The sequence below is a fragment of the Acipenser ruthenus genome, chromosome 10 (genome assembly GCF_902713425.1).
Source record: "Acipenser ruthenus chromosome 10, fAciRut3.2 maternal haplotype, whole genome shotgun sequence".
Taxonomy (NCBI): domain Eukaryota; kingdom Metazoa; phylum Chordata; class Actinopteri; order Acipenseriformes; family Acipenseridae; genus Acipenser; species Acipenser ruthenus.
This window is the reverse complement of record NC_081198.1, coordinates 6,731,820-6,759,148: the sequence shown is the minus strand read 5'-3', so window position 1 is coordinate 6,759,148 and position 27,329 is coordinate 6,731,820. Positions and strand designations below refer to the sequence as shown.

General features: G+C 37.2%; 1 protein-coding gene across 1 annotated transcript; it reads left to right on the top strand.

Moving 5' to 3' along the window:
* The first annotated feature begins 298 nt into the window (after positions 1–298).
* LOC117405097 (alpha-N-acetylgalactosaminide alpha-2,6-sialyltransferase 5-like) lies at positions 299–26,922 on the top strand. The gene is made up of 5 exons (XM_034007893.3): positions 299–624; positions 2,432–2,623; positions 18,080–18,489; positions 22,961–23,068; positions 23,501–26,922. The coding sequence occupies exons 1-5, from the start codon at positions 583–585 to the stop codon at positions 23,736–23,738; spliced, it is 990 nt and encodes a 329-aa protein (XP_033863784.2). The 5' UTR covers positions 299–582; the 3' UTR covers positions 23,739–26,922.
* Positions 26,923–27,329: the final 407 nt, after the last annotated feature.

Sequence of the window (27,329 nt, the reverse complement as noted above, 5' to 3'; positions counted from 1 at the left end):
TACTCCACACTGCTGCCCACTGCTGTTCTGGGGTTCCTATCTTATGTACAGTTATGTGCAGGGGTTCATTTGTAAATAAAAAGGTACCTAATTTTATAATTAAGAAAGAAGGATAGCATTCTTGTTTCTAGACCTAATGTTTGCTGTAAAATTAGCAGAATATATAAGCACAACATGTGACATGCTTCCCTTGCCAGCAAGTGACAACCTGAATGAAAATAATAATACCGATGCTATTGGCCAGTGGTGACCTTATCACAAATCTCGTTTAGTTGTTCTGTCGCTGATGTATCCCTGATTAGAAACATTACCTAGAGCTCTGGCTAGGGAAAACTGGTACCCAGAATAACGAGAACTATACTAGCAGTAAGACCATGCGGAATCACTGGCTGGCAGGAGCTGTGTCTGCCGCTCGGTTTGTTTTAGTGCATCAGAAGAAGCGAGTGGGTTTAGTCTTAATTCCTCGCCGTCTCTCTAATCTCTGCAATAGACGTGATACACTTGACTAGCGCATCAACTCTGTCCCAGCCATGTGCTTGCGAGAGGGATTTTCAGATTTAGTACTATGAAAGGTGGACCCAGATGTGCACACGAGAGGATTTAAGAAAGATGAAGGCACCAATGGTAACACAGTTTTATCAACTATTTTATGTTAAAATGTTTCATTGATTTATAGATTTCCCAACTGTTTGGGAATACATTCTATAGCAATAGGACACAAGCGTGCATTGTGTTTTTTATTTGTTTGTATTCAGTCGCTGTATGTGTTCTGTTTTAAAGTAGATGTATTGTTCATTAAAGAAAATGCTCATCTGATAATAAAAAGAAGCTTCCAATGAGACAACGCAATATCTAAATGCCGATATTTACTATATACTGTACCTGTATCTAGAAAAGTAGGTAAGTAGAAGAAACATTTTAATAAAATGTATTTGGAAAACCACAGCTGCATAGCCACAAACTGCTATGAATTAAATAATACAAATTATTATTATTATTATTATTATTATTATTATTATTATTATTATTATTATTATTATTATTAATAATAATAATAATAATAATAATAATAATGATGATGATAATAATAATAATAATAAGTATTCATAAACTGTTACTCTTAAAAAAATGTTTGTACTTTTAAAGCTCTTATGCATGTATTATACTATTACGTTGTTTAATAGTACAACAATTAAGTAATTTGTGGCATTGGCAATGGTGAGGTTCAGTGCATATGAAGCAAGTCTCTGTTCAGGAAAGCAACCAGTCCCCCACCTGTAATTTACCAGTCTTAACTCATGGTGTGCTTCTGCATGCAGAGAATATGCTTAATTGTGTTAATAGCTGATTATGTGTTACGAAGCCTCAATAATGGCACAGTTGTTGTACTGTTCCTATTGTAACGCATGGCACTATATTCAGAGTAGAGTTCCTAGTACACTGCCCAAGCTATTTTTGGATACCTCCGTGTATTGTCTGTACAGTAAACGTGTTTTTGTATATTATACATGTATTATTAATCGCATTACAAAATGTTTTAATGTAGATACAGTACAATGCCATGATGGTTGTCTGGTACGGTTTACAGTAGTATTGCATATGTACCTGACATGTTAGATTAATAGAAAGAAATGCCGATTTTGGACATTCATGTTTTTTTTTTGTTTTTTTTTAATAAAAATGGGTTGATAAATTTTGTTTATGAAAGTTTTTTTTTTTTCTTCTGTTAGTTGTATGCAGTTATTATGGTAACACTTTGTTTTGAGTGGCTTAAATTTAATTGATTTCCAATTACCTGCAGATCACTTGCATATTAATATACATTCAAGTGAAATGCAAAATGAGCATTTTGATGTATCCACTTTTCTCTGTTTGTTTTGTTGTATGCTCATATGCTATGTGTATGTTGAATATGTTTATCAAGACTTAATTTCCTACTCCAACAAATATGTACATTTTGGGATAAACCTGATATTCTCTGTCATTTTCATATGGTTACCCTTTTGCATATCTGTTGGCTCTATATTATGAAACTGAACTTCAATAAATGGGTAATTTCATATCAATTAGATATATGTCACACACACAACAGCATCAAACACTCCCATAGCTGCAGTGCTGTACATTTAGCCTTTCAAATAAAAAATGTTAATTGCAGTTCATTAACAGAATATTGTTACATTAACAAATGTATACTTACGTGTAGTTTTTGTTTTCTTACACTCTAGTATTAAATACAATAGATTTTATTAATTCCATTTATTGAGAAAATGTAATTAAAGTATGCCTTTTCTAAGTAGTCTAATTAGTGTAATTAAACTTTTGGATAATTCAAATGCAATATCACTACATGAGCGTAGTAGGGATTTCTTCTTCCTGTTATTACTGTTGTGGTTGACGTTGTTTTTTTGTTTGTTTTTTCTTTGTCCAGCGGCATGGGGTAGCAGTGTTTCTAGTGATTACCATGTGTACCAGCTTGTTGATTGTGTACAACAGCAGCTCCCACAGAGCCCCGCATCATCCACAGAGAAAGGAACCAGAACCCGGGAATATTACCACCAAGCCACAAAAGATCATCGTAGCACCAGCTTTACAGGGATACATCAGCATCATAGATCACAAGGTAAACCCATTAAAACCCATGCAATGTGTGGCAGTACATGATTATACCAATGTCCTGTTTATCCTGCTTTGACAAGCTGTCACTGTTGGGAAATGAACAAATAGTGTCCTACTTCTAAATATTGCACCTGGACCTTTTGTTGAGTTTAAAGTACTACGAAATATTAATTATTCGTTGATTCCCCGCAAAATGTCATTATCGGTTCATAAATATGAATAAGGCATTGTCCTTTTGTAATTAAATGGTAATCAAATTCTGTTATAAACTTTAGAGCATGCATTAACTGACATGCGCTGAATATAACAGTTTAATAAGTAGCATTTGAGACATTACACTTCAATGTAACATAGGTAATGTATGTGTGGATTGTGCAGCACAACTTACTGGCCTCCAGGCATTATCTTACAAGAAATGTAACCCTTTAAGTGAATTGTTTTCATAGTACACTTTCTTAAAGGAAGCTTGACTACTCTTACCTTATTGTAAGGCAGGAGAGGTTTGATAAGGCAGTGGGTAGTGTACTGATGCTGGGCTTGAAGATCGTAGGTTCATAACCTTCTTGGTTGAAAAACTACCAGAACACAACTACAGCAAGAAGGGCAATGTGCTTTGATATGAGACACTGAACAGGCTTTGTACCTTAGCACTTATTGAAGAGTAAGGCAGTTGAGTTGAAAAGCAGCCACACATTTTCTTTAGGTTGCAAACGCCAGGCTGAGCTGGTGTGTTTTGGGGACAAACATATGTGACCAGGCTTCAAACCATTCGCTATTTAACTTAAAAGCATATAAGCAATAAGAAACTTGCATTTGCTTGCAAATGCAGAATGGAAGATGGAAGCTCATCAAAATACAGAGGAAAAGAAAAATTCAACCAACCCTTTCATTTTCAAATATTTATTTTATGACTATATACAAGCATCAACAACAACAAAAAATGTCATCCTTTAAATCTAATGTACTATACCAAGTTTAAACAAATGAATGGCAGTATGCAGCAGTTACAGTGTGTTTAGCCAGAACTGTGAGCGGTATTGCAACCATACTGCTGTAGAGAAACACACTGGGGGTATTCTAATACAATTGGAGGAGCTGATGGGTGAATAATGAAAGGAGAGGAATCAGTTGTACTGAGCAGCAGAATATATTGTTTTGTGACAGGCAGAGTGGCACTGTAAAGATTACCTAGATCGGTTGTATAAAAAGACACAAACAAATTGAACTGCTGTGAATTTGCAGTAAACTGGGACAAACAGCAGCAGAGGCTCAAGCGCAGTTTAATTGCTGTTATGTAATCCAGAGAAGGTGGCGAAATATAAGAATACGTTTTGAATTGTTCTGTCAATCATTTTTGGATTGCTACACTTACATTGGCACATCATGAGGCAATGAGTGCAAAATAGCTCCTCCATGTGATGTGTCCAGCTGTCGACTGTGCATTGCATGGGGTTGGTCTAGTTGGATGTAAAATAGATACAAGCTCATTTGAACCAGGTGGACACCAGATGCCTAGTGTCCCAGACAGTAACTTCAACAGGGAAAATCAAGCAACACTTTGTCACAGGTCTTTAAGGACTGGCAAACATTCCAGAAGACAATGACTGATCGGTCTATAAGGAATCAAAGGGCCAGTGATCGATAGGGGATGGCTTCAGGGAATATCTGAAACACATTAATAGGTACACTCAATAAAAGAGTCTCGGAATATAGGTAGTGAGGTATATCGACCGGAAAAGTGTGCAGGGAGTTAAACAGCTTAGATTTTCATTCCCTACCTAATGAAGTGATTCTACTTACTATATTGGTAGTCAGTAGAAATTGAGTCTTATAGATATAGTCTATTACATGATTTTGTTTTATTAAAATAAAAACAAAAAACAAACAAGGAAGGAAGGAAGAAAACATAACTCATTAAATAAACAATGTCATCTTTATATCATCTTTATTTTGCCTTTGTAATATTTTATTTTGTGTATTCTGAATTAATGTTGCAAAAAAATGCTACTTCAAAGGCTGGTTGTGGGGAAGAGAGGCAGGGAAGCATATAGGCGTTGCACTGTGTAATGAAGCCCATAGTTCAAGCATTATGCAATGATGTCCGTGCAACACTGATATGCTTCCCCTGCTCATCACTTCTCCACAATTAGCCTTGCCGGAGCCAAAAAATTACCTAAGTAGAAACAAAAAATAGAGAAATATATAGAACGCATATAATAGGATGGAAATTGTGTTTTAATTTTAACTGTAGAGATGTAAACCTCTAATTTACAGAGTCATCTAGCAACAAATTACAGACAGATTACAAACATACACTCAATACAATCATTCCATTCAACTTGTCACCATAGGTCTTTTGTTTACTGTATAAAGATCCTTCATATTTGTTTTTAAAATCACTGGGCAATTTGCTCCATTTATATAGCCCTCTAACACAAAGCTTTTTATAGGTGTCTAGAACAATGGTAATAATGATGCAGTTTTAAATGACAATTAGCAGTGATGAGAGGGGTTGAGTTTCAAAGGTCTGTTCATTGCTATTCTGAACCACTCATTTGTGCACATTAGGATGCCTGGAAGGTCCTTGCCATCAGTATCCATGAAAATGCATCCTGGACTCCTCCTCATCTCTACAAGAGCGTCACATTTAACAGAACTGATAATTACACTTAATATGCATAAGAGCTTTAAAACCTGCGTCAATGTTTTTCTGAGGTTCCTAGTTATCCATGATTCATTTTCTCTAATGCCTTCAGCATTCGATACACAACACAACAGAGGTAGAAGTGTAGAGTGTGTGCGCGCGTGTGTGTGTACGCGTGTGTGTGAATTGATCAAGCTTTTTACATTTGATCAGTTTTTAAAGTCTGTATCTCACAATGTGTTTTATTTGTATTTATTTTTTTCATGGTCCTTTGTGATTTCTACTGGTCAGGTCCCAGTGATAGCCAGATTATCGGTTACAACTGTCCAAGATTGATACGCTGATAAAACTTTGAAGGACGGCAGACAAGCACTAAACGCTTGAGAAAATTCAGTGAGGTAAAGAGTGGTTATTGGATTAATAAAATGTTTCTGCTTTCAGTCTGACTGGCTTTACAGAAATGATTAAATAGCAGAGTAGCTTAAAGGAAACTTGCAAATGTTGACTACAGATTGCATATATAGAGTGGAAACAGGCTGAGGGCAGAACATTGAAGTGAAAGTAGAGTACGTTCAGGTGAATGGTGTGCTATGTCATTTTTAAATATCAAATATTTATTCAGGAAATAGCCCACTGCCATGGAGACAGGATTACTTCTTTTTTAAATAATAAGTATACAGGTTGTACAAAAAAATGTGAGTTGCAACTGGGGGCAGCCAGAGTGGCATTGTACCAGCAAATTGGTTTAGAAATTGTTCAGAAGGGACACTTGATCATTCCTCAGAGATTACCACCTGAAATTCCTTCAGGTAGGTTGCTGGTGGAAGTATTCTGCAGTCTGGAGTTATAACTATTGAGACTGCTGCTCGTGAACAAGCAGAAATTGTGCAGAACTGAATACAAAAACACTGCCTGCCAACGAAGCCTTCTATCAATTCGTGTCAATCTCCACTATTGCCCATTGGGCCTGAAACTGTCATGAATTATATATATTTACAAAATAAAGGGAAAAGGAATGGATCCGATCCCCCTGTGCATATTTTACAGAAATGCATTCATTTAAACAGCCATAGTTTCATTTTACAGGCTGTAAACAAGAAGGGTCAGTTTTGCCACATAAACAAGTTGTTGTATAAGAGTCTGAAGTAAGCTAGCACAATGCTGGTATTTTAGATGGCTCTTGCTTTGACACCTCCTGTGCCAGACAGCAGTGTTGTGTGTAAAATAATCACAATGTAGCAGACATGGTAGAGGAAACTCTTAAGGCTGATTGCACAGCTGACTGCGATTTCCCTTGTGTGAGAGATTTGGAAGTACTGAGCTTCCTCTCCTAAAATGGGCGCAGTGGCTTTTCTCAAATTGTTTTGTAAGAAGAGCTGGGTCAGGAAGCAGATCGAAGATAGAATCCATTTGGATAGCACTCTGAAATCTGTCTACTTTTATTTTTAATGACTACAAGTGAAAAGCATTGAAGCAAGACGTTGCAGAGAGTAATACAGCTGGTCACTTCACCTTGCTCTCGTTCCTTAATTGACCTTGACCTGTTGTTTTCCACAGCGAGCCTGTGAGCTTTTCCAGTGCAAGTTCAGTTTGTGCAGGTCCCCAATTTAATATAATTGCTTTATATGGGAAAGCTTGTCTGTTTCCCCCAATACCTGGAGAGAGATCTGCCTCTTATACAGTCTATTTAAAATGCTGGAGCTTATGTAGTGCTTGTTGAATTCCTAATACAGTACATGGAGAGTTACAGGTATTTGTTCATCTATTTTGCTTCAAGGCTAAAGCAAAGAAAATGCCAGTATTTAGCAGACCCAGCTGTGATATGTGTATCTGTTTTATATAATGCCAGTGGAAATCCAGTCTGAACCAGATACGAATGTTATCTCCAATTAGGAGAACCCCAGAAGATATCCACAGGAGAGCCAGTTGAACTAGCAGAACCCCAGAGGCAGCGGAATAGTTTCAAGTGTGCACCCTGCCAGTTCTTGAGAAGCTCTCTGCCCTACCAAATGTGGCCCTGTTAACAATGCACTGTGCCAGTTCTTACTGTCATTGAGTCATGTGTAGAAGTGCTTCATGGGGTACGATTTCAATATTGGTGGAATTCATTATTTGACAAACAAGCCTTTATCGCTGATTGTGAAAAAAATTGTTTTTCTTGGGGCACTGGAAGATCTAAATGAAACAGCAGACATGGTGGAAGGTTGGTGCAGGAGAGGGGAGGGAAGGGAGGGAGGGGAGGGAGGGGGAGGGGGAGGGGGAGGGAGGGGAGGGAAGGGAGGGGAGGAAGGGGAGAGGGTTGAGATCAATCACCTTTTTGGAAGGAAGGAATTCTGTTAACGTTATTAGTAAGATCTGAAATAGATGCAATTCAATTGGATGCACTAGGGAAACTGTGTATTGGGGAGGAATCATGAATATTTTCATTTCATAATGCTTTAGCAATTTATTTTTGCCTGTTTATCCTCCACTGTTTAGTGTTACCAAAATAATCTGTGGGTACATTAGGTTACAATGCTTATCTTATGAGTGAGTTATGATTTAGTTATTTTAACCACAAAATGAGGCACTTTGTATGTTTGCTTCCATATAACCATATTGACTAAGTGAGCCAGTATATAGCCAAAACCATATTAAATTACAGACCTTTCATGAACTTTTTTTCATGCACATTGGTAAATCACTGTACCTCATTTACTGTTTCCTGGCAGTAGTAACATATCTGCCATGGGAGGAGTGAATTAAAATAAAACTGATTAGACTCAAGCATGATATACATTTGTATAAAAGTTATAAAATTAGACAACAGTTTATTACACTTCTTAGTTCTAGTGCTGTATATCCTATTATTGATTTAATTACTGGATGATCCTACAGGACCATATATGCATGGTAGAGTATTGAGGGCAGTAACTCTTAAAAACACTTTAATAAATTAAAAAGTCATACCAAGCAGATGGGGTGAACTGTGCTGCAGTTGTAATCTTTTCCCCTCATCGTTCTCACTTGCCTTCCTGCTATCTGCCTGCCTTGTCTGACATTGCTTTCCCCTCCCCTTCGCTATCCCTGCCCAGATCTGCTCAAATCTGCGTACACACTGTATCACACTCCCCTTGCTTTCTGTGTCGGTACAAATGTGATCAAAATACAGTGTGCATTCGGTAAACCAAATAACTACAGTGGCCCCTTCTGCTGTCATGTGAACTTCAATGAAAAAAATAAGTTTACCTTTTTAAGAAGTAGCAAAATCAGCGCCATCAATCCAAGTTGGCCTTTTAACCCTGGTAATCACTTCACCTGGCAATGCTGTAGATTTGCTCAAAAACGAAAATTTTCCAAATTGAAGTATAAAACACAGCCAATGAATTAAAAAATGTTTAACAGAAGAAAACAGATAATAGTTGCTATAGCTTGTGCAAATAAGAAATAAAGACGATAGATTTGTACAGGTTTCCAGACACACTGACAATTTTAAGAAGTGGCTCTTGCTAAAGTGTATTATTTCATGAGAGGACAACATTTGAACTTGCTGATATTCTTATAAAATAAATGCCAGAAATAAATAACACATTTTTAAAAATGCTGATTTATTCAACTCCTCTTACTCGTTGTGATTCTGAGAGTATTTCAAAAGCACTCCGCTCCTGTTATAAAAGGAGAATGGATGAAGTGCATGTTGTTATCTGGCATGATTTTGTTTTCTTAGAGAACGGCTTTATAAAAATAAATACATCTAGTTTCAGAGCTGGCTTTGTATGTCCTTCAATTCCTAGAAGCAGTTTCACTGCCATACTAATTCAACAGCTAGCTAGCTTCTGTAATGTCATGGTCTCATGTACATTATTAATAGAATGAGTACATTGGAGCCCTTCAGAGAAATAGCTTTGCTGACTTCACTTTATTAAAGGCCAAAGTACTCGTTATGTGGATTATCTATCTATCTATCTATCTATCTATCTATCTATCTATCTATCTATCTATCTATCTATCTATATCTATCTATGTGTATTTTCTGACTGGAGGTTTCTTATCCAGAAAATATAAAACATTGGTATGTTTGACAAGGTAGAAATAAAATTACAGCATGTAAAAACTACTGGAACACTATTTTTCATCAAGGGCTCATTTGAAGTTTCATAAAACGAACAAGTCAGCTGCCAAGCGAGCACAGCTTCAGGTCTGCAGCGGCCCACACAATATTCATTACCATTAAGCACTTGTGTTTTGATTTAAATAAACAAGATCGCTCTCTCCTAAGGCTGATCATTTGTGTACTGTACTGTGCTTCTGGTAATTACATTATTTATTTATTTATTTAAAATGTTTATATAGAGGCACTCTCCAATTGGCATTGGAGCACTGTACAAGGCAAAAAACATTAAAATAATTTAACATATAGTACCTATGATAAAAACATAGCATATCATAAATAATATACAAACACACAGCACAGTACAACGTAAATATATTGAACAAGATTATACACTTTCAAATCATGTATTAGATTATTGAAACCATTTCAGCTCTCTGAAGTTACAGAAATATTCTTTGGTAAAGCAAAGTTTTTAATTGCTTTCTAATAGGCTAGAAGAGGTTCTAATTTCCACTGGCAACAAATTCCATAAATAAGCTGCTCTGTTCTGAAAGGTGCAGCCTCCAAATTTAATTTGGGCGGGGGGGGGGGGGGGGGAGGGGTGAGAAATGTGTAGGGAACCATTCGAACGTAAATTCCTGGCATTGAGTCGAACAGGAAGAACAGCGTGAAGGTAGGCTGGACCAAGTCCATTTAACGCTTTATAAACAGTGCGAAGGATCTTAAAATCTATTCTCTCACGGACTGGGAGCCAGTGTTGCTCCCTCAGAACCGGAGTGATGTGGGAGCTGAAGAACAAACCCGAAGCACTGGGATGGGATGGACATTTCCAAATAGATTCGAAGTTAGAAGATGTGTATTCCACAATGTTGGCTGAAACAGTTGGCAATGGGATAGGTGAGCAAAACATACTGCAGATATGCAAGCCTCCAGGAATTTTTGTTTGTTTGTTTGTTTGTTTGTTTGTTTGTTTGTTTCACATAATGCATTGCGTTTCCCCAGTGAGTCATGTTTCCAGGCTATCCAGCCACACTCATCCATTTAAGTCTGATTGATGAGTTTATCTTTCAAAGCTGTCATAAAGAATGATTAAGCCATTATTTGCATTTCTGGTGTAATCTAGCAAACTGCATGTTACGATTACTTCCTAGCAGATTAATCATACCTGGTATGTTGCATGTACACTGTGGTGCCCGTACAGTAAGTATTGACCGTATTTGTAAGTGTCTCAACGAACTGTTACTAGTTAATCGTCAGAAGTAAAGCAACAAATAATAATAATATACCATTGATCATAAGAACCGACACCCATTCAGTGGATCATTATTGAGATTGAGTATAGCCTTCCTCTAAATGACTCATCTGGAGGATGTGTTTTACCACTTTCTCAACAGACCAGTTGCATCAGACCTTCACCTTCATTATCTGCGCCTATTTAATAATGTGCCTGTGCTTGTCTCTGTGGACTGCCAACTATGCCAAATTAGGGGTAATACAATGTAGCCCTGTGCAGTTAGAAATGGATAGAGTTTAGCCCATCGCTCACACAGGATGGGATGATTATCCCGTCACAACGACTGAGATGAGTTTTCGGACTGAGGTGCAAGTGAATTTAGAATGCATTGTTGAATTTTCCTGTGCGTTTGGGCAGAAAAGGAAATCACTGCATAATGAAGTAGCGCTATGCAGTGCCCAGGTAATGCAAAACAGCTGGAATCTTGCTAGGCATCATTGTGCTGCTCGCCCACGGCTAGATTGCATGTGGTTTGGAATGTGAAGCAATCTGAGACAATCATGTGTGTTCACATCATGTGTTGAAGTAGAACTCAAACAAGGGCAGGATATTGCAGAGACAATCTCTCGGATTGAAAATGCTTGTGTAAAAGTCATATTTGATCATGGTTTATATGGTATTTTGGAAGAACTTTACTACCCCCAGCTGGTAATGGACCGGCTCCGGGTCCTAGAGATCGGTTGTTAGCTGTAAACATCTGAGCTTTTTTTTATTATTATTATTATTATTGTTATTATTATTATTATTATTATTATTATTATATATTGTTTTACACTGGTGGTTGTATCGTGGATACATCTGCAGATTAAGTGTCACAGCTAAACTAAAAAGGGTATTTTTAATAGTTTCAACCTTAGGGCATATCATTAACTTGTGAATTATTTAATGAACTACTATAATAGTGTGTATATAGTCTGGAAAAGGTGGCTTCATATCTGTCGCCAGACAGTCTCTAAGCCAAAGCCAAAAATAAACTGTAATGCTTATGCAATATCCAGGCTGACATTTGTCTCTGCAAACACAGTTCAGTACAACTATGCCTGTTTTTTTTTTTTTTTTTTAAGAGAGTGTATGATAATTTGAGCTAGATTATTGAAAACAAATTCCTCCTGCCAGAACCCTGCCTTTGGCTAATGGGCTATGACACAGAACATCACTCAGCTGATTATTTTACTTAATCCACAGTAGACTGCTGTTTATCCTCTTTATTAATCATAGGACTATATATATATATATATACCAAGAAAGATAACCTTAAAGGAATAAGCCTCCAACATACAGCTCATAGCATCAGCCTATATATCTGCTGCTCCTCATCCCCCTGTTGTGTTCCCATCCCTTCCTCCCTTCTCCACAATCCCTGAAGTCTTTCTTTCTCCTCCGATTGCTTTTGATACCAATCATCCTCACAGAGCACATTTTGCAAGATATAGGGTGGCAGTCACTTTTCAGTCAGAAAATATGGAAAGGAGCAGTGGTGCCTTGTTTTCTGGATTAATTCGAAAATAGAAATAAGACTCCCATACAGTACATACCAAAGAGGCCACTTTCTACAAGTGATCACGTGGCTCTTTCATCTCGTGGCACAGATGGATCAAGAGATTAATGGGGTGGAGTGCCACAGTTACATTGAATTACACTCATTCAAAATCACGGGAAACTTCCACTTCAATACAGAGATGATCTCTGTCCAAGGCACTCCACGATTATGTAGCTTGCAGTGCCGCAATGACTAGGTTAATGCCGCCATGTTTTTATTTTACTTAGGCTATGGATGGGACAGTGATTGAATGATTTATTGATTGCTTATCTTCTAAGTGTTTTTCTTTGTTTAGTAGAGATAAACATGAAACTTGCCTGGGATAATTTCTTGTAGAAGTTTTGTCGACCTTCCTAGATTACAATTTTTTGTCTACAAAATATCATATATATACAAAAAAGAAAAAAGCATTTGTGCTTTGATGTTTTATCATCAATGAGGTGCTGGCCAAAGCAAGGCAATAATATTACATGAAAAATGTATTAATGGCTGCACTCTCACCACATCATTTAAAAGATGGACATGACCAGTGTTATTTCCAAAAATTTATTTTATTAGTATCAAACTTTTTAAAAGAACAAACAAACAAAACAAATTATTTTTTTAGCCATGTTTATCACACGGAAATGTCTGATAAAAAATGACATAATTAGTTGCGCAGAAATCCTCTGAGCATCAACTGCGGTTGTGTTAGTGCAGTTGTAATACACACACACACAGTTAGTGCGCATTAACTAACTAACTAATGTTTATTTTATTATAGTTTTTCAATTTTTTAAGTAGTGCTTTATAGTGGTAAGTTAGAAAACAAACCCTTTATGTCTAATTGTTTATTTAAATACAGTGTTTTGGCTGTGCAGATGTTTGATATGATGTGCTTGAATAAAACTTTTGAGTTGTATCCGATAGTTTGTCTTTCATTTTAATATTGATGTTGTTTAAAATGTAACCGTCATAATGACTGCCTGTGGTGGTTTTAGATATGTGCATAACCGTGGAGTGGTATATATAGGGTGATTAGAAAGCAAGTTTATCACATCAACACACCATATCATTGATATGGTAAACTTACTGTCTAATCACCCTATATTGATGTTGAGACCATTTTAATGCATGTATGGGAATTGGTAAATTAAATATGCTAGCAAGTGACCAAGGCTTTAAAAAGAAGATCAATTGCAGCTTGTCTGCATGTTGTAAATCTTTGCATCCAAAATGGGTTTTCCGGAGTTACATTGCAAATTACTGCTCATGTGTCTACACTCATCATACAGTCAATGCAAAGGCAGACAAATTGGGCTTTGCTCTAAAATCCCAAGTTATGATTATAAATCCCAGGACTTACAGTGGGAGCTGTCAGCTAAATGGACAGGCTACCAAGGAACTGGCTGGCTGCCAGAATCAATCTGACTATTGTCTGTAGTCAAGAGATGCTCCTGTAGCTTCAAAATGCCCATTCTTTTTTTTTTTCGCTCGTTGCTAAGGTCTGTTTCTTCCTCAGATAATACTCCCTTTTAACAAGACTGATAGGTTTGACCAAAACATCTGTCTGTATAAAGAAAGAGCAGAAATAGGTTTATTTGCACAATGTGCAGCTTTAATAGAGAAGACATAGAAATGCACTTTGAAAGTCTTTTCTTCGTACACAGTGGTGCCTGAAAACCTTTGTAAAGAAATAGGCCGGTCAGGCTTGGACATTGTTATGTAATGTAGCTTATAATAGTTTGCGGTCATTTAATACGGCTTGCAGGAGCTTCAGTAAGTTCTGCCAGCGCTATAGATATTTTCTTTATTATTATTTCTGCTATTCCAAGATTAAGCCTGCAGCTTTTTACAAAATAAATGGTCTAGACATGAGCTTTCCATTCCCTCCGTGTTTGGGGTATGGGGTTACTGGAGTGTTCTTTTCATTGCTAGCAGCTCTGCAGGACTGCAGCTTCACAAGCTAACCACGGCTGTCCTGTGTAACACTCACATCCACAGAGTGAACTTTTGCATTTCAGTATACAATATGCGTGAGTAGAGGTTTATGACTTGAACGTGCTTGCAGTAAACTTGTGTTAAATACACATTCCTATGTAAACCCTTAATCAACAGAAAGTGGCTAAACTTCCCAATTGACATGCAGATTAACCCCTGACCACTTTAAGAGGGGATTTAATTTGGGGGATTTTCTAAATAGTGCTGCATGTTTATAATGGCAGGTGATGGACTATCTATAAAGGTCTTCTATACATTTATAAAACCTGCAAGCATATCTCTAAGAAAATGGAGAGCTCCGAAACACTATAAACTGATATAATTACCAATCCCAAATAGTACTGCAATGTACCAACATGGATAATGAAAATCTCTTGTGTACAGCCATTGTTTTTTTTTGTTTGACCTCTTAGAATGTCAATGAATAGAGTTATATTAGTAGGAAGAGTATAATTCTATAAAGCAACTGGAAGAACTTTGCAGAGTACTGGAGAGGCCTCGGTGTCATAAGGGCTAAAAGGTTAGGGCCCCACAGTAAATGCTGATGAACCAGGGTACTCAAAGCAACAAAAGTTAGTGGAGTACAATCTAGTGAATGCCAGGAGGATATAGCTGAGGACACAGCACAAGTCACTGAGTTAATAGAATGCCTTGCAATCGTAGAGAGCACTATTCCTGTGGCTCTCATAGAGTGGCTGTTCTTCACTCTAGTACCCTTGATGGTGGTGCAGGTGAATAAGGTTCTAATGCATTAATACATTACGGAAAACATTAGTGGAAAGATAAAATCATGTTTGTGTATAAAACATGTAATGGTTTGAAACTAACAGGAAAAAAAACCTAGTTGCCAGAAAGGGCAGCAAAATGATTGTTTTATATCCCTACAATTATTCAATTCCTCTTGAAAAGGTATGGGTGTTACACACATGAACAAGCTGTTGAAATTCATTTCTGAATTTCAGTGTTTTACGCTGGGTCAAAAATCCCTTTGGAAAGCTAAAGAAACCTCCTCTCTGGTATGCTAAACAATTCCTTTACTCAGCACTGATTTTAAAATGAAGGGATTTCACTGATCGTTGACTTAGAGGGGTTCAGTTATAATCCCACAGATGGCAGCTTCGAACCATTGGCTCCTCATGTCGGAACCTGTAATTCTTCTCGTGTTGAGCGGTTTTGCAAAACAAAATCCATAGCCACCTTTAATGTAGGGATTCTGGGTCACTTTGAGATGTAAAATGTGAGTGACACATTCACTGACTCATCTCATGGAAGCAGCATCAAGGGAGAAATTTCTGACTTTCAAAAATATTGAAATGCCATTCGTGTTGCTCCAGCTGCAAGCTGGTGATCTTTTCACAGTCTGGCTTCTCTTTCGCTGTTAAGCAGCAGAAGGTATTCTTTTCTTTTTTTCCAGGTTTTATTCTGATTCACAAAGCTTTAACTTGTGAGTTAATAAAGACTTTGACAAATTATTAAAGGTTTGCCAGTGTTTTAATTTGTTCTTTTGGCTCTATTGTGTCACAGTATTGAAATGCACCTGTGGCCAAGGTTAAAGCAAATTAAATACGTATGCTACATACTGTATACTATATAATGAAATACACTAATGAACGACAGTACACCTTTATACTAAGCAATGTAGATAGATATTGTTCTGCTTTGTAGATTTTATTTTCACTGTTGACCAATGCTTTTGTACTAATATCTAAATTTAGAAGCAGGGCTCAAATCAAATCAAAATAGTAACAGACATGTGCTGGTTTGAACAGCACACCTGTACATCCAGGGTCCATTTTTTAATATTCCAAATTCAGAGCTGTAACGACCCCTGAATTGACTCATGAGCTTCATTCCTTAAGGACCTAAGGCGTATGGCACAGTGCATAAAACTCCTCGCTCTACTGGGAGGGTTAAGGGTTGAAACGCATTAAAAAGTCAATGAGAGGAGGCTTCTGAATCGCTGTTTGCAATATTTATGACTTGGAGGTTTTCTTACAGCTCTGAAAGAGAGCAATGAAGAAAGTTTTTTTTTTCCATCTCGCCGTCGCTGTGACCTCAGACCTCAACAAATAGGGCCATGCAATCTTTGTTAAGCAGCGGGAAGGCAGGGCGACAAAAACAGGTGTAGCTCAGCGATCCATTAACAAGCATGCTAAGGAACAGGGTTAATGCATTTATCTTGAGTTATTGAAATGATACCTCACATGAGGTTCGGGTACCTCTGTCTCCATTGCCTTTAACCCCATTAGCTCCCCATGCAGCTCCATCAACCATGTTGTCAGGGAAGCTAGTTCCCCTTGCTGACTTTGGCAGGGGTAGTTTATCACAGCAGTCCAGAAGTGCTAATAGGAAATAGACATGTAAATACTGCAGTAGGAACAGCAACTGTATAAAGGTCTCAAAACAGACACACTGAAATCATTACACCGAACAGGAATACGGATTTATAACTCGGTTGGGAGAATTATTCATTGGAAACAGCTCGACTGTGCACCTTTTTTAGTTACAGCATTTCAGTTCGCTTGCATGAAGAGCAGCTTAAATTGACTGCAGCTGAATGTTTTTCTTCACTCCTTGAGTCTATTTGAAATTTGAACGACAAAAAAAAGCCTCTTAAGCCTCACGCAGTCCCAGGAATTCTTCCATTTAACTGAGGAATCTCAGTTTGACTGGGTAGTGTGACGATGCTTAGATCTGTAGGGCTACACGCAAGTCTTCTCATGCTAGTAAATGCTCTGTACTTGACAGGATCCCCCTTTTTACTTTCCCTTATCTTAAAGTTATTTTTTTAAAACTGATGATTCATTGTGGACCAAGTTGTTTCTTACAAGTTACGCTAGATGGTTAGATAAAAACAACTGCAGTGTATAGTATGTATATAGACTATTGTTGTAAGCAAACCCTAAATACTTCCAAGTTCTGTATTAAAATGTGAATTGTTATCCAGAGGTGGTTTGAGCTATAGTACAGTAACAGTCTTTCTTCCATTATGCTGAATGTCGCAAAGAGCAACCAATCAATCAATCAATCAAAACCTTGAGTCGACCCTACAGCTAAAAGCAATGTTCTAATTTTAACTTTTAGTGAAAATCATTCCAGTCATTGGCTGCTGCAAACTGAAATTAGTGACAACCTAAAACTGTTGCAACCCCGCATGGGACCAACCAGTTTATAAAATGACTGGCTCTTAAGTTATACAATAAGGACGAAAGCCCCAGTAAACTACACAAGCAAGCAGGCATTTTCCCAATTAAGGTACAGATACAGGACTTACCGTCTTCATCTGTACTATGGTGACATTCAATTCAACTTTCTAGACTTTCTAGGATAAAATAGTGCCAGGAAAATGAGGTGGGTCATCTAAAAATGCTCTTTTGTTTTTGATTGAATCTTACCCTCATAAGTCTTGGTGTATGAAACATTAGTTCTCAGGGTTCACTGATTTGCCGATAAGTAATTATGTTGTCCTCTATAAAGATAGCTGCCTTTATTATAGAATACCAAACCTGTTCCTGGGCAAAAGGTCCTGAAATGTGAAACTGGATGTGAAACTGTGTGAAAAAAAAATATTACACAGATTCTAACACAACCAAAATACAACCCCCATCTCTAAATCAACACAATACCAGAAAGCACTTTAGCAGAGAGTGCTAAATAAATGTGTAACTAATCTTGTGGGTAATTGAAGGTCCAGGGAGAGCCACTGGGTAGTCATGTTGGGGGCTGGATTACATTTCTATTCCATAGTAATGTACTGTGCCTGCAATCATTGGAGTATAAAAAACACTGTACTGCACATTATCAAGATTGAGATTCTGTAGGGAACTTGGATATAAAGATGACTTTTAGCAATTAGCAACAAAATAAATAGCACTGTTAATGAAGTGCATTTTCTTTTCTTTTTTCCAGCCTCTGAAAATGCATTGTAACAGCTGTGCACTGGTAACAAGCTCTGGACATCTTATTGGGAGCAACCGTGGTGCTGAGATAGACCAGACTGAATGTGTCATCCGAATGAATGACGCGCCGACAAGCAACTACAGGAAAGACGTGGGTCAGAAGACCAGCCTGCGTGTCATTGCACATTCCAGCATGCAGCGGATTGTACGGAACCGCAACGAGCTTTTAAACATGAGTCAGGACTCGGTGTTCATTTTCTGGGGACCCAGTAACTACATGAGGCGGGACGGGAAGGGGCTGGTCTACAACAACCTGCAAGTGATAAAGCAGGTGCTGCCCAAGCTGAAGGTGTCCATCATATCACGACAGAAGATGCAGCAGTTGGACGAACTCTTCAAAAAAGAAACTGGCAAGGACAGGTATACCATTTATTTTTGTAGTTTTTGTCTAATTATCAAGTTACATTTGTCTTATTGTTTTGTCTATTTTTTTAAACATATCAAACTTTATGCCAGGCAGAATTATTAATTAATTTCTTAGTTATCTTTACTAGGAACTTATCCTTTTACCTGCCAGTTTATCTTTACTACAATACAATCAATCGTAAAAGCCTTCTTCACGCCAGGTTTTGTACCCTATGGATTTAGGGATGCAGAGGCCAGGAGGTTCACACTACAGGTATTACAAATTTCAGGTGTTAACAGATCGATTGTTTTTTTCATTCTTAATCACTATAGTCATCAGAGACAGGGGGAAATGGGTTTAACTGATCCGTATAATACCCTCTTATTAGCCAGTGATGGTACATGCTGGTTAGTAAGAGTTCAAGTTCAAGTTTAAGACACCAACCTAGACACAGACTTGGCCTCCAAAGCACATTTATGTTCTATAAATCATCTGAAAGAATTATGCCACAAACTTTAAGTCAAGTGCAACCCAGGCCGAATTACTGTAACATGTGTCAATGGGAAAATCTGATCAGCTTGTGTCTTCAGTGGACCTGCTACAGTCTAAATAGGCTCCATTTTTATTTAGGTACGATGAATCAAGAAAACATTATGTTTCTCAGTGGTTAATACAAAAAAATAAACAATGAGACAAATACTCTGCAAACCTTGAATCTATTCTGTAGAACAAGCATCCCGTACCATTCCCATAGTAAATTACAGTATGAAGTGTGTTTATTATCTAATACCTACTGTACAGCGCAGAGAATCTTAGTATAATTGTGTGTCTGGTACAGGTTGAAAGAGAACTGCTTTTAAATCCTTTCTGAGCCCACAGCTGTGTTGTGTTCAAAACTCCAAGCCAATTAAATGATATGCTGGCGGCAACTGGGGATTGGTTGTTACAGATGATTATCGACGAATGAGAGGACAATGTGACCATTGGAAATGAGGCCAGTTCTGCTTTGCTTCTGAATGTTCTGTAATGTTTGCTTTGCCTGGACAATTATACAGTATTCCTATAAAATATGTGTAAATCACAAACATGCCCCTGGCAGTTAGAGTGTAGAATGTGGAGACCCTTTTTAACAGTGTGCTGTAATGATAGTTTGCTTAGGTTAAAAAATTATGTTATATGTGTAATTACACCCGTTATTTTCCTTTTAAAATTACATTTATTTTTATATTGTGCGCCCCTTGAATTTGGATATTCAGCTTGTATGAAGGGGAATGTTACACACAAATTTAGGTAAAGTAGAAATCCAGCCCTACAGTCTATAAAGACAATACTAAGGGAACGGTTGTAATTTATTTTTGTGTATGATGACATTTTGTATTTCGTAGTGGAATGGATTTCATGGTTAGATGAAAACTAATCTGGCAATAGAGAATCCAAGCATCGTATCTATCGGAAAACAACCAGTGAACGTGGGAATCTGAGTGGCTTAGAGCAGACAATCAGTGAGGCTTATAATAGCACAGTCCAAAATACAACTCTGTAACTAGTGGGCTGATTTTTGTCAGAGTGGGCATGGCTAATTAAGGCTTCTCAATGCAGGCTGAATGAGCACACATGGCTCACAATGGAGATAACCTATTTCAGCCCTCTCATGCAGCAGAAAGCCAATGAGAGAAACCGATGAGCAGTCGCTGATGTAACTGTCCAGGCTCTTCAAGCTGATGGGTCTTTAAGTGGCACCCTGGATCTGTTCAGGTTGCCCTGATCAAAAGAATCTCTCAGGCCAAAAAAAATCATATGGTTCTGAATGCAAAGCAGTTCAAACCTGAATGATTAAATGATGGGGAGTAATGTTGTCTTTTTATGACAACATGCTTTATGTATATAAAGCATGTTATATTCTGTTTGTGTTCTGGTACTCTCTTTGTTCCCTATGGAAATGAGACTCCTTAGTTAAGGGTCAAATATGGTATATTATCAAGATCATTTCAGCAAGAAGAAATAACACAGTCCAGCCCAACCATAACAGTCAGAGTGCATACCCTGAACCAAGCATGTATATGTGTAAACATGTACAGTAATTATGGCCATACATTTATAACTACAGCTAACCATGAAACGTATCACAATTGAATTTTTCTCAACTTACTGTACTGTGGTTTTCAGTACATTTCGGTTTCTTTACCTGCTGCCTCCTTCAGCCCCAGCTGGCTACTGTACCAGCCGTCGCTGAGCACACAACATCCGTCCTTTCTAAAGCCTGACAGATAGAAGGAACTATCACATGTAATATCCAGAACATTAAATAAATGACATAATCAAGCAGCATCACTCTTCATTTCGTGTGTGAAATATTTCTGCTACGTGATTATTGCATATTTATAAGTAGAACAATCATTTGGATTAAAGAAAATAATACTAATTTTAAAACTCTTTGAGAAAGGTTTCATGAATACCAAACCTTACGTAATTCATTAAAACAGCCGACACAGGCCTCAGAGAAATACAAAAGAGCAGTGGCAGAATGTGTGTACTACACAGAGACCTGACAGTTAATGTTCTATAGAACAGTTCCTTCAGAGAGATTCTGTGAATTCTGCTATGTTGAACAGCACTCTGAGTCTACTACTGTACTTAATAAGAGCCCCTGCAGAAATAAAAATGATACAATCTGCAATCATTAAAAATGAGTAGTATATATGTAATAGCAGTTGGTCATCAGTAGTTGCCATTGTCTTAATTCTGGAATGATTTATGAGTCAAGGGGTCTGATGCATTTGGTGATTTCAAAGTAAGAGAATAAATTGGTCCTGTGGAATTCCTTCTAGGTCTAATTGAAGCTGGTTTCATGTTGCTGCTGGATAGTAGTGCCAACATTTTTCATAGTCAGCTAACAAAGAGAAAAACTCAAGTAGTGCTACTTTTTGTTTAATGACTTGGCCCCATTTCTGAAGTTTAGAGGTCACTCTGTGGTGCTGCAGTGGGCTCCTAGAAGAACAAGCTTGTGCTCTTAAGGATTTGAACCAGAGCAGCTCCAGCCCTGCAATCCCAAAACTGTCAATGTATTCTTGTACATCCCGGCAATTAAAGCCTGACCTCATACTTTGATTAGCTCTGCTGTGTTTTATGCAACTCCTATAAACCTATAACCGAACAAGCTCTTTTTTCTTGTTGTTCAATTCACAGTTACACTATAAGACAATCCTCTCTGCATCACGCTGCGGTTACCGAGTTGGTGTTGCAGAGTTGTCTTTGAAAGAGTGTTATTTCTACTGGATATTTTTAGACTATTATAAACACAGTCAGAATGTATTGTTAGACCTCGGCAAAGCTAGTTGTGAATGAGGGGGAAGACAACATTTTTTCTTCCTTATTTTTTTTTAAGCTTGTTACACATTTTCAAACAAGAATTCCCCTCACCTAAAGAGTTAAAAAAAATCAACCATCTGTTGAATGGGGGTTGTAAACAGACAGCAAATAAAACAGACTTAATGATTGTAAAAACTGCAGCTGTTAAAAGATTGCAGTGAATGAATAATTAAGGATAATTTAGTAGGGACTAAGAAAATGTGACTTAGAAGCAAATATCCCAGTAATTAGGTAATGGCAACAGCAACGGAATAACTTCAGAAGGAATATTACCTTGGAGCTTATAAATGTGATTGCAGTGAAGCAGAGACGTCCTTAACTGCAATTTACCGCCAATCAGAGAAGTGTAATCAATGTAGTGTCAGTTCATCCTGTGAAGTCATTTGTTTTTTTGTACGATTCCACTTAAATGATGCATGACAGTCCCTTTATTACCTTGTATTAAATTAAAAAGTAATAAGTGTTTGGTTAATACCTTTTTAAGCCACATGATTTCAGTTTTTCTTCAGGATATATCGTAAAATGATATTACGTATGTAAGTGTGCAGTAGTTGTTACCTGGAAATGGACAAACCGCACACGTGGACACCACATTAGGATAGAAGTCAAGTTCCATTCCACTGCCTCATTTTGCCTGAGCTATTTATTTTAATGTAAGAAATCTAAATCTGAGATATGGGCCATGATCAAGTAGCTCAGTGTCCTGTCTGCAATGAAGAAACCTAAAAGGGCAAGCATGCACTTTATATATCACTTTTAGATACAGTCAGCACCTAAAATAGTCTCCAAAAGGGTTATTGGTACTGTAAAAGTCTCGTTATAGAACAGCCCCAGTATCTGTTACTCTGATATTGCAGTACTTTCTATTTACGCCACTCGGTATCATTGTGTTTAGCCTATTTATCCATTTGTTTTTGTGTTACATTATACAATTTGATTTTGTAAAACTAAAAATATTTTACATTTGTATACACTGCTGTAACTAAATTGTAATTGTTATGGAGGATTTCCCTGGTGTTTGGTCATAAATGTGTTTGAGCAACTGGTTTTACATTTTGGTTTACCAGCATGTGTTCATGAAACCCTTCATTAATAAGCTGACCCCTTTTCTTTCAGGAGGATTTCAAACACTTGGCTCAGCACAGGCTGGTTCACCATGACAATAGCCCTGGAGGTGTGCGACAGAATAAATGTCTATGGTATGGTTTCATCCGACTTCTGCAGGTAGGAGCTTATATTTATATTGACAGTGTGGGGTGCAACTTGCCACAGAGATATGATTGTGGTTTTTTTTTTTAATAAACCTGCCAGAATCATATTAGTCTTTCTTGATGGGCAGGTATCTAGAATCTCAAAATCACTAACACAATACATACAGAATTAAACCAAAAACAAAACAAAACAAAAAAAACCTATACATGAATAAACAGAATTCCAATGTGGTCTACAGACATACATAAAACGAATTTATGATGGGACACAGGTCTTATTCAGGTCTGTTTCTTCACTGTACAGAGACTTTAGACTGGATATACCAAGTTTGCACCAAAGTCCCAGCACCTGTTTATGTTAACTTTGTTTACTGTTTTTTTTTTTTTTTTTACAAATTAACAAGCTGTTTTTTGTAATGTTTAAAGTATTTGTATTCCACTCCAGGCAGCCTCGTCGTCTTTCAGTACCTTATCATTACTACGAGCCTTCAGGACCTGACGAGTGCACAATGTACCTCTCACACGAACGGGGGCGCAAGGGCAGCCATCACCGTTTCATCACAGAGAAGCGTGTTTTTGCCAACTGGGCACGGACTTTCAATATTCACTTTTACCAGCCAAACTGGAGCCCGAAATCTGACAACCATACGGTAATTCGGACAGTAATTGTGCCAGCTTCATGAAGGACACATGGCTGTGTTATTGCTTTGTATCCCTCTAACAGAAAAGCCACTGGATTATGTGAATTGGAACTCTCACGCAATGCCCCATCTGTTACTAATCTCTCAAGACCATTCTCCAATCAGATGACATTTGAAAAAATTGCCATTTTTATGGACATTCATGGGACTGAAATATACAGATGAACTCAATTCCACATCCATATGGCCTTTGGAACCAGTTTGTTTTTGTATAATTTCAGATTTTCCAAATGGAATCTTTTAGACCATGTAACATTGTTGTTTCTTCACCCAAGAAGCAAAATAGATTTAATTAGTTTGCAGGTGATTAATGGTGCTCTATTTATTACCCTTTTAGGCTGTCTGCACCAATATAGCTATTTGATGTATTACAGCTATGAGGTTACTTGTGTTGCTTATTGTGTAACTGCCTTTGCTAAATTGTATATTTCCCCGGAGCTAAAATTATTTTTAAAAAAAATGGCAAGGAGGGTCTATCATCCTCTTTTCTGGTACAATTGGGGTCTCAATTATGTGCCTGCATAAGCTGCAAATAGTTTCCACCACACAAAAAAATAGCTCAATTATCTATGCTAATAATTGTCCAAATTTTGAGTAAATACTATAAATAAATAAATAACTGAAACATCAATAACACCTTAAAGGGAAAGCGGCACATAACATATGAATATGAACCATGGAGCCCTTTTCTGAAAATAAGGTTTAACATTTTTCTTTAGGTTTGTTGCTCATAAGGGACTGAGGAAAGGCACCGAGGTGAGCCTCACAGCAGCCCAGTTTAGCATTCTGATCATTTACCTATTTGCGGCTCGCAGAGGTGGCAATGCAATTTAAGAAGTTATCTTTTTCATGGTCACGAGGATTCAAACTGAATAAAAATCTCTCCCCTGGGTTGCTGAATGGTGTAGTTAGGATACATACAGTTTGTATAGGGAGGGGTTATGCCATACTAATAAGAGGTGTCAGGCACCAGGCGATAGCAAAATGCTTTTATCCAGCTGCTAAAGATGTATGATAAATGTTTACCTTTTTTTTTTTTTTCAATGCTCCAGTGGATTATTTTGCTTTTTTTTTTTTTTTTAAATCATGTGGACAGCAGCTATATTAGAATTCAAGGTGAAATGGTGCCCAAAAACATCATTACCTCAGTTAGGCAACTTGAGCATGGCATACAAGCAAATTCGTGGATCTTACGAATGTACAACATGGGAGCTAACAATAAGTTCAGCCAGCAAAGAGAAATTGCATACTGGTAAGTGGTGCATATGGCCATAGCATGTACTGTCACTTCATAAGTCACCATGACGACCCTGGAAATTTTCAAAGCACATGAAGCGTAGCCAATTCTAGAAAAAGGACATCCCCCAGCGATTCATTACATGCAACAACACAGGAATCGAGAATGGGTTGTTGAATTAATGCTGGAACAGTTCTTCAATTGTAGTATAAGTTTTGCAAGATTGCTGCCAGTTAGTTGTATGTTCATTTGATCAATACATCTGCTGTTGTGCAATGCTAAATTGGCCTATTGTATAAATATATAATTTTCCTTGTTACTTACTGTAAATTAACATATACACACACAGAAATTGTAACATGCAATTGCAGCAGTGTTTCTAATGGTTTCACCTTAAATTCAACACAACTTGGGCATGGCAGTACAAGCAAGCACACACACACACACACACACACACACACACACACACTTGTTCAGTTTTGGGAAAAAGCCACCAAAGAATTCAGTGATGCAACAATATCACACACAAATGTAAAATGGCATTTTCATCTTGCATTTTTGGCACGGAGGGTGCAATATGTACTTTATATATTTATAGATATTCATGAAGACACATCAATTTGGCACCTCAAGCAGTGTGATTAATGGGGCTGCAAACCACTGTCAAAACACATGCTGTGTAATGCAAAGGAGAAAATAAGTTTTCAATTACTTACATATAGGAGTTCCCTGCAATTCCATATGCTTTGAGCTTTCAGAACCAAACACATAATTAACGAGTCAACAAAAATGAAATGCCATGTAAATACTGCAGATTAATGAGACTCCAGTCAAATGATAAATGATATTTCAGGCTTTCGTGTCTGCTCTGTTATTAAACAAACCCATTCATATCCACCATTAGGGAACATTCACAGCAGTTACATTACACTCCTGTTGGTAGCCAGAGCAGATATATAATCTGAACCATGCCTTCATAATAAAACACATTCACTAAAAGCATAAAAAACAAAGACTATACAAGGCATTTCTGTCATGGTATTTATGAACTGTATCCAAACAAATCACTTGTTTGAATAGGTTCTGCCCAAATGTATTTGGACTGGAGATCTAAAACATGTAGCACTTAGAAAAATAAATGTGAATACTTTTCAATGCTAAAATGGAATAAACAAAATGCAATACTGTGTTGGACTTTAGGAAGCGTGATATGTACTTGTGCAATTACTAGTGTGTTCATATAATGTTAAGCATTTTTTTATTCCTTAAATGCCAGCTTTCATCTAGGGTCAAAGTAGATAATGTTTTATCTAATTACATGTGTTGGTTGCTAAATATGGTCCTATAGTAAAATAAGGACTATTTTTATTTGTTTTATGACACACTAGTAAATGCACATATCTTGCTCCCTAAAGTCCAACACAGTATTGCATTGCTGTGGTTAACAGTGCCTACATTTTGGAATAACTGTAAAGGACAAGACTAGAGATAACTTTTTCTGTGTGATTCTAAAAATAAACCCCAAGGCAAAATGATATTGAATTCCTCTATTACTTGTAGTTTTTGTAGGTCCTTCTTGGACTTAAGATTTTTAATAAAAGTTCCTACTCATCATTCAAGGAGTGTGCTACATTCCTATTGCCCTGGGGAAAAAACAAGGTTACTCAATCAGGCAGGTTTTGTTGTTATTTCATCATACTGCAACTTTAGGATCAGAAATTCATATTCCTCTTTTGTTACGAATAAAACACTATCTATATATATATATATATATATATATATATGTATATATGTATAATGCTAATGTTGTGCATTTTATACTTTTTGCTGCTTTATATATTTTTTAAACTAATAACTGTGATGTTTTGGTGTAAAAAGCTTTTAGAATGTATCCCATTGTGTCTTTTTCTAAATGTAATTTCTATGCTCTTTGAGGTATCAAGGATTTTCTTTTCCATTCAGGACTAATTCAAGGATGCTGCACTCAAGTTGGTTACATTGTTTAGTTTTCTGTCAGGTGGAGGAGAGAATGGCAAGGAAATGCAATCATGCATGTGCTGAGCCAAAACCACGACTACTTTCCATAAATTAATGATTCTGTCAGGGTGGTAATAATTAGATTAACAAAGGTGTGGTGCTACAGTACTTTAAATCAGTTCCCCCCAACCCCCACTTCATATGTTTAACGTTCAATCATTTGTAACTATTTTCAGATTTCATTCTAAAGAAGAAAATGTTTGATCATCATAGCAAACACAAGTACTGTTTTTTAGAAGATCTCTCTAAAGAGCTGACTAATGGACAGACCTTTACACAAGCTTTTGATATCAGACATT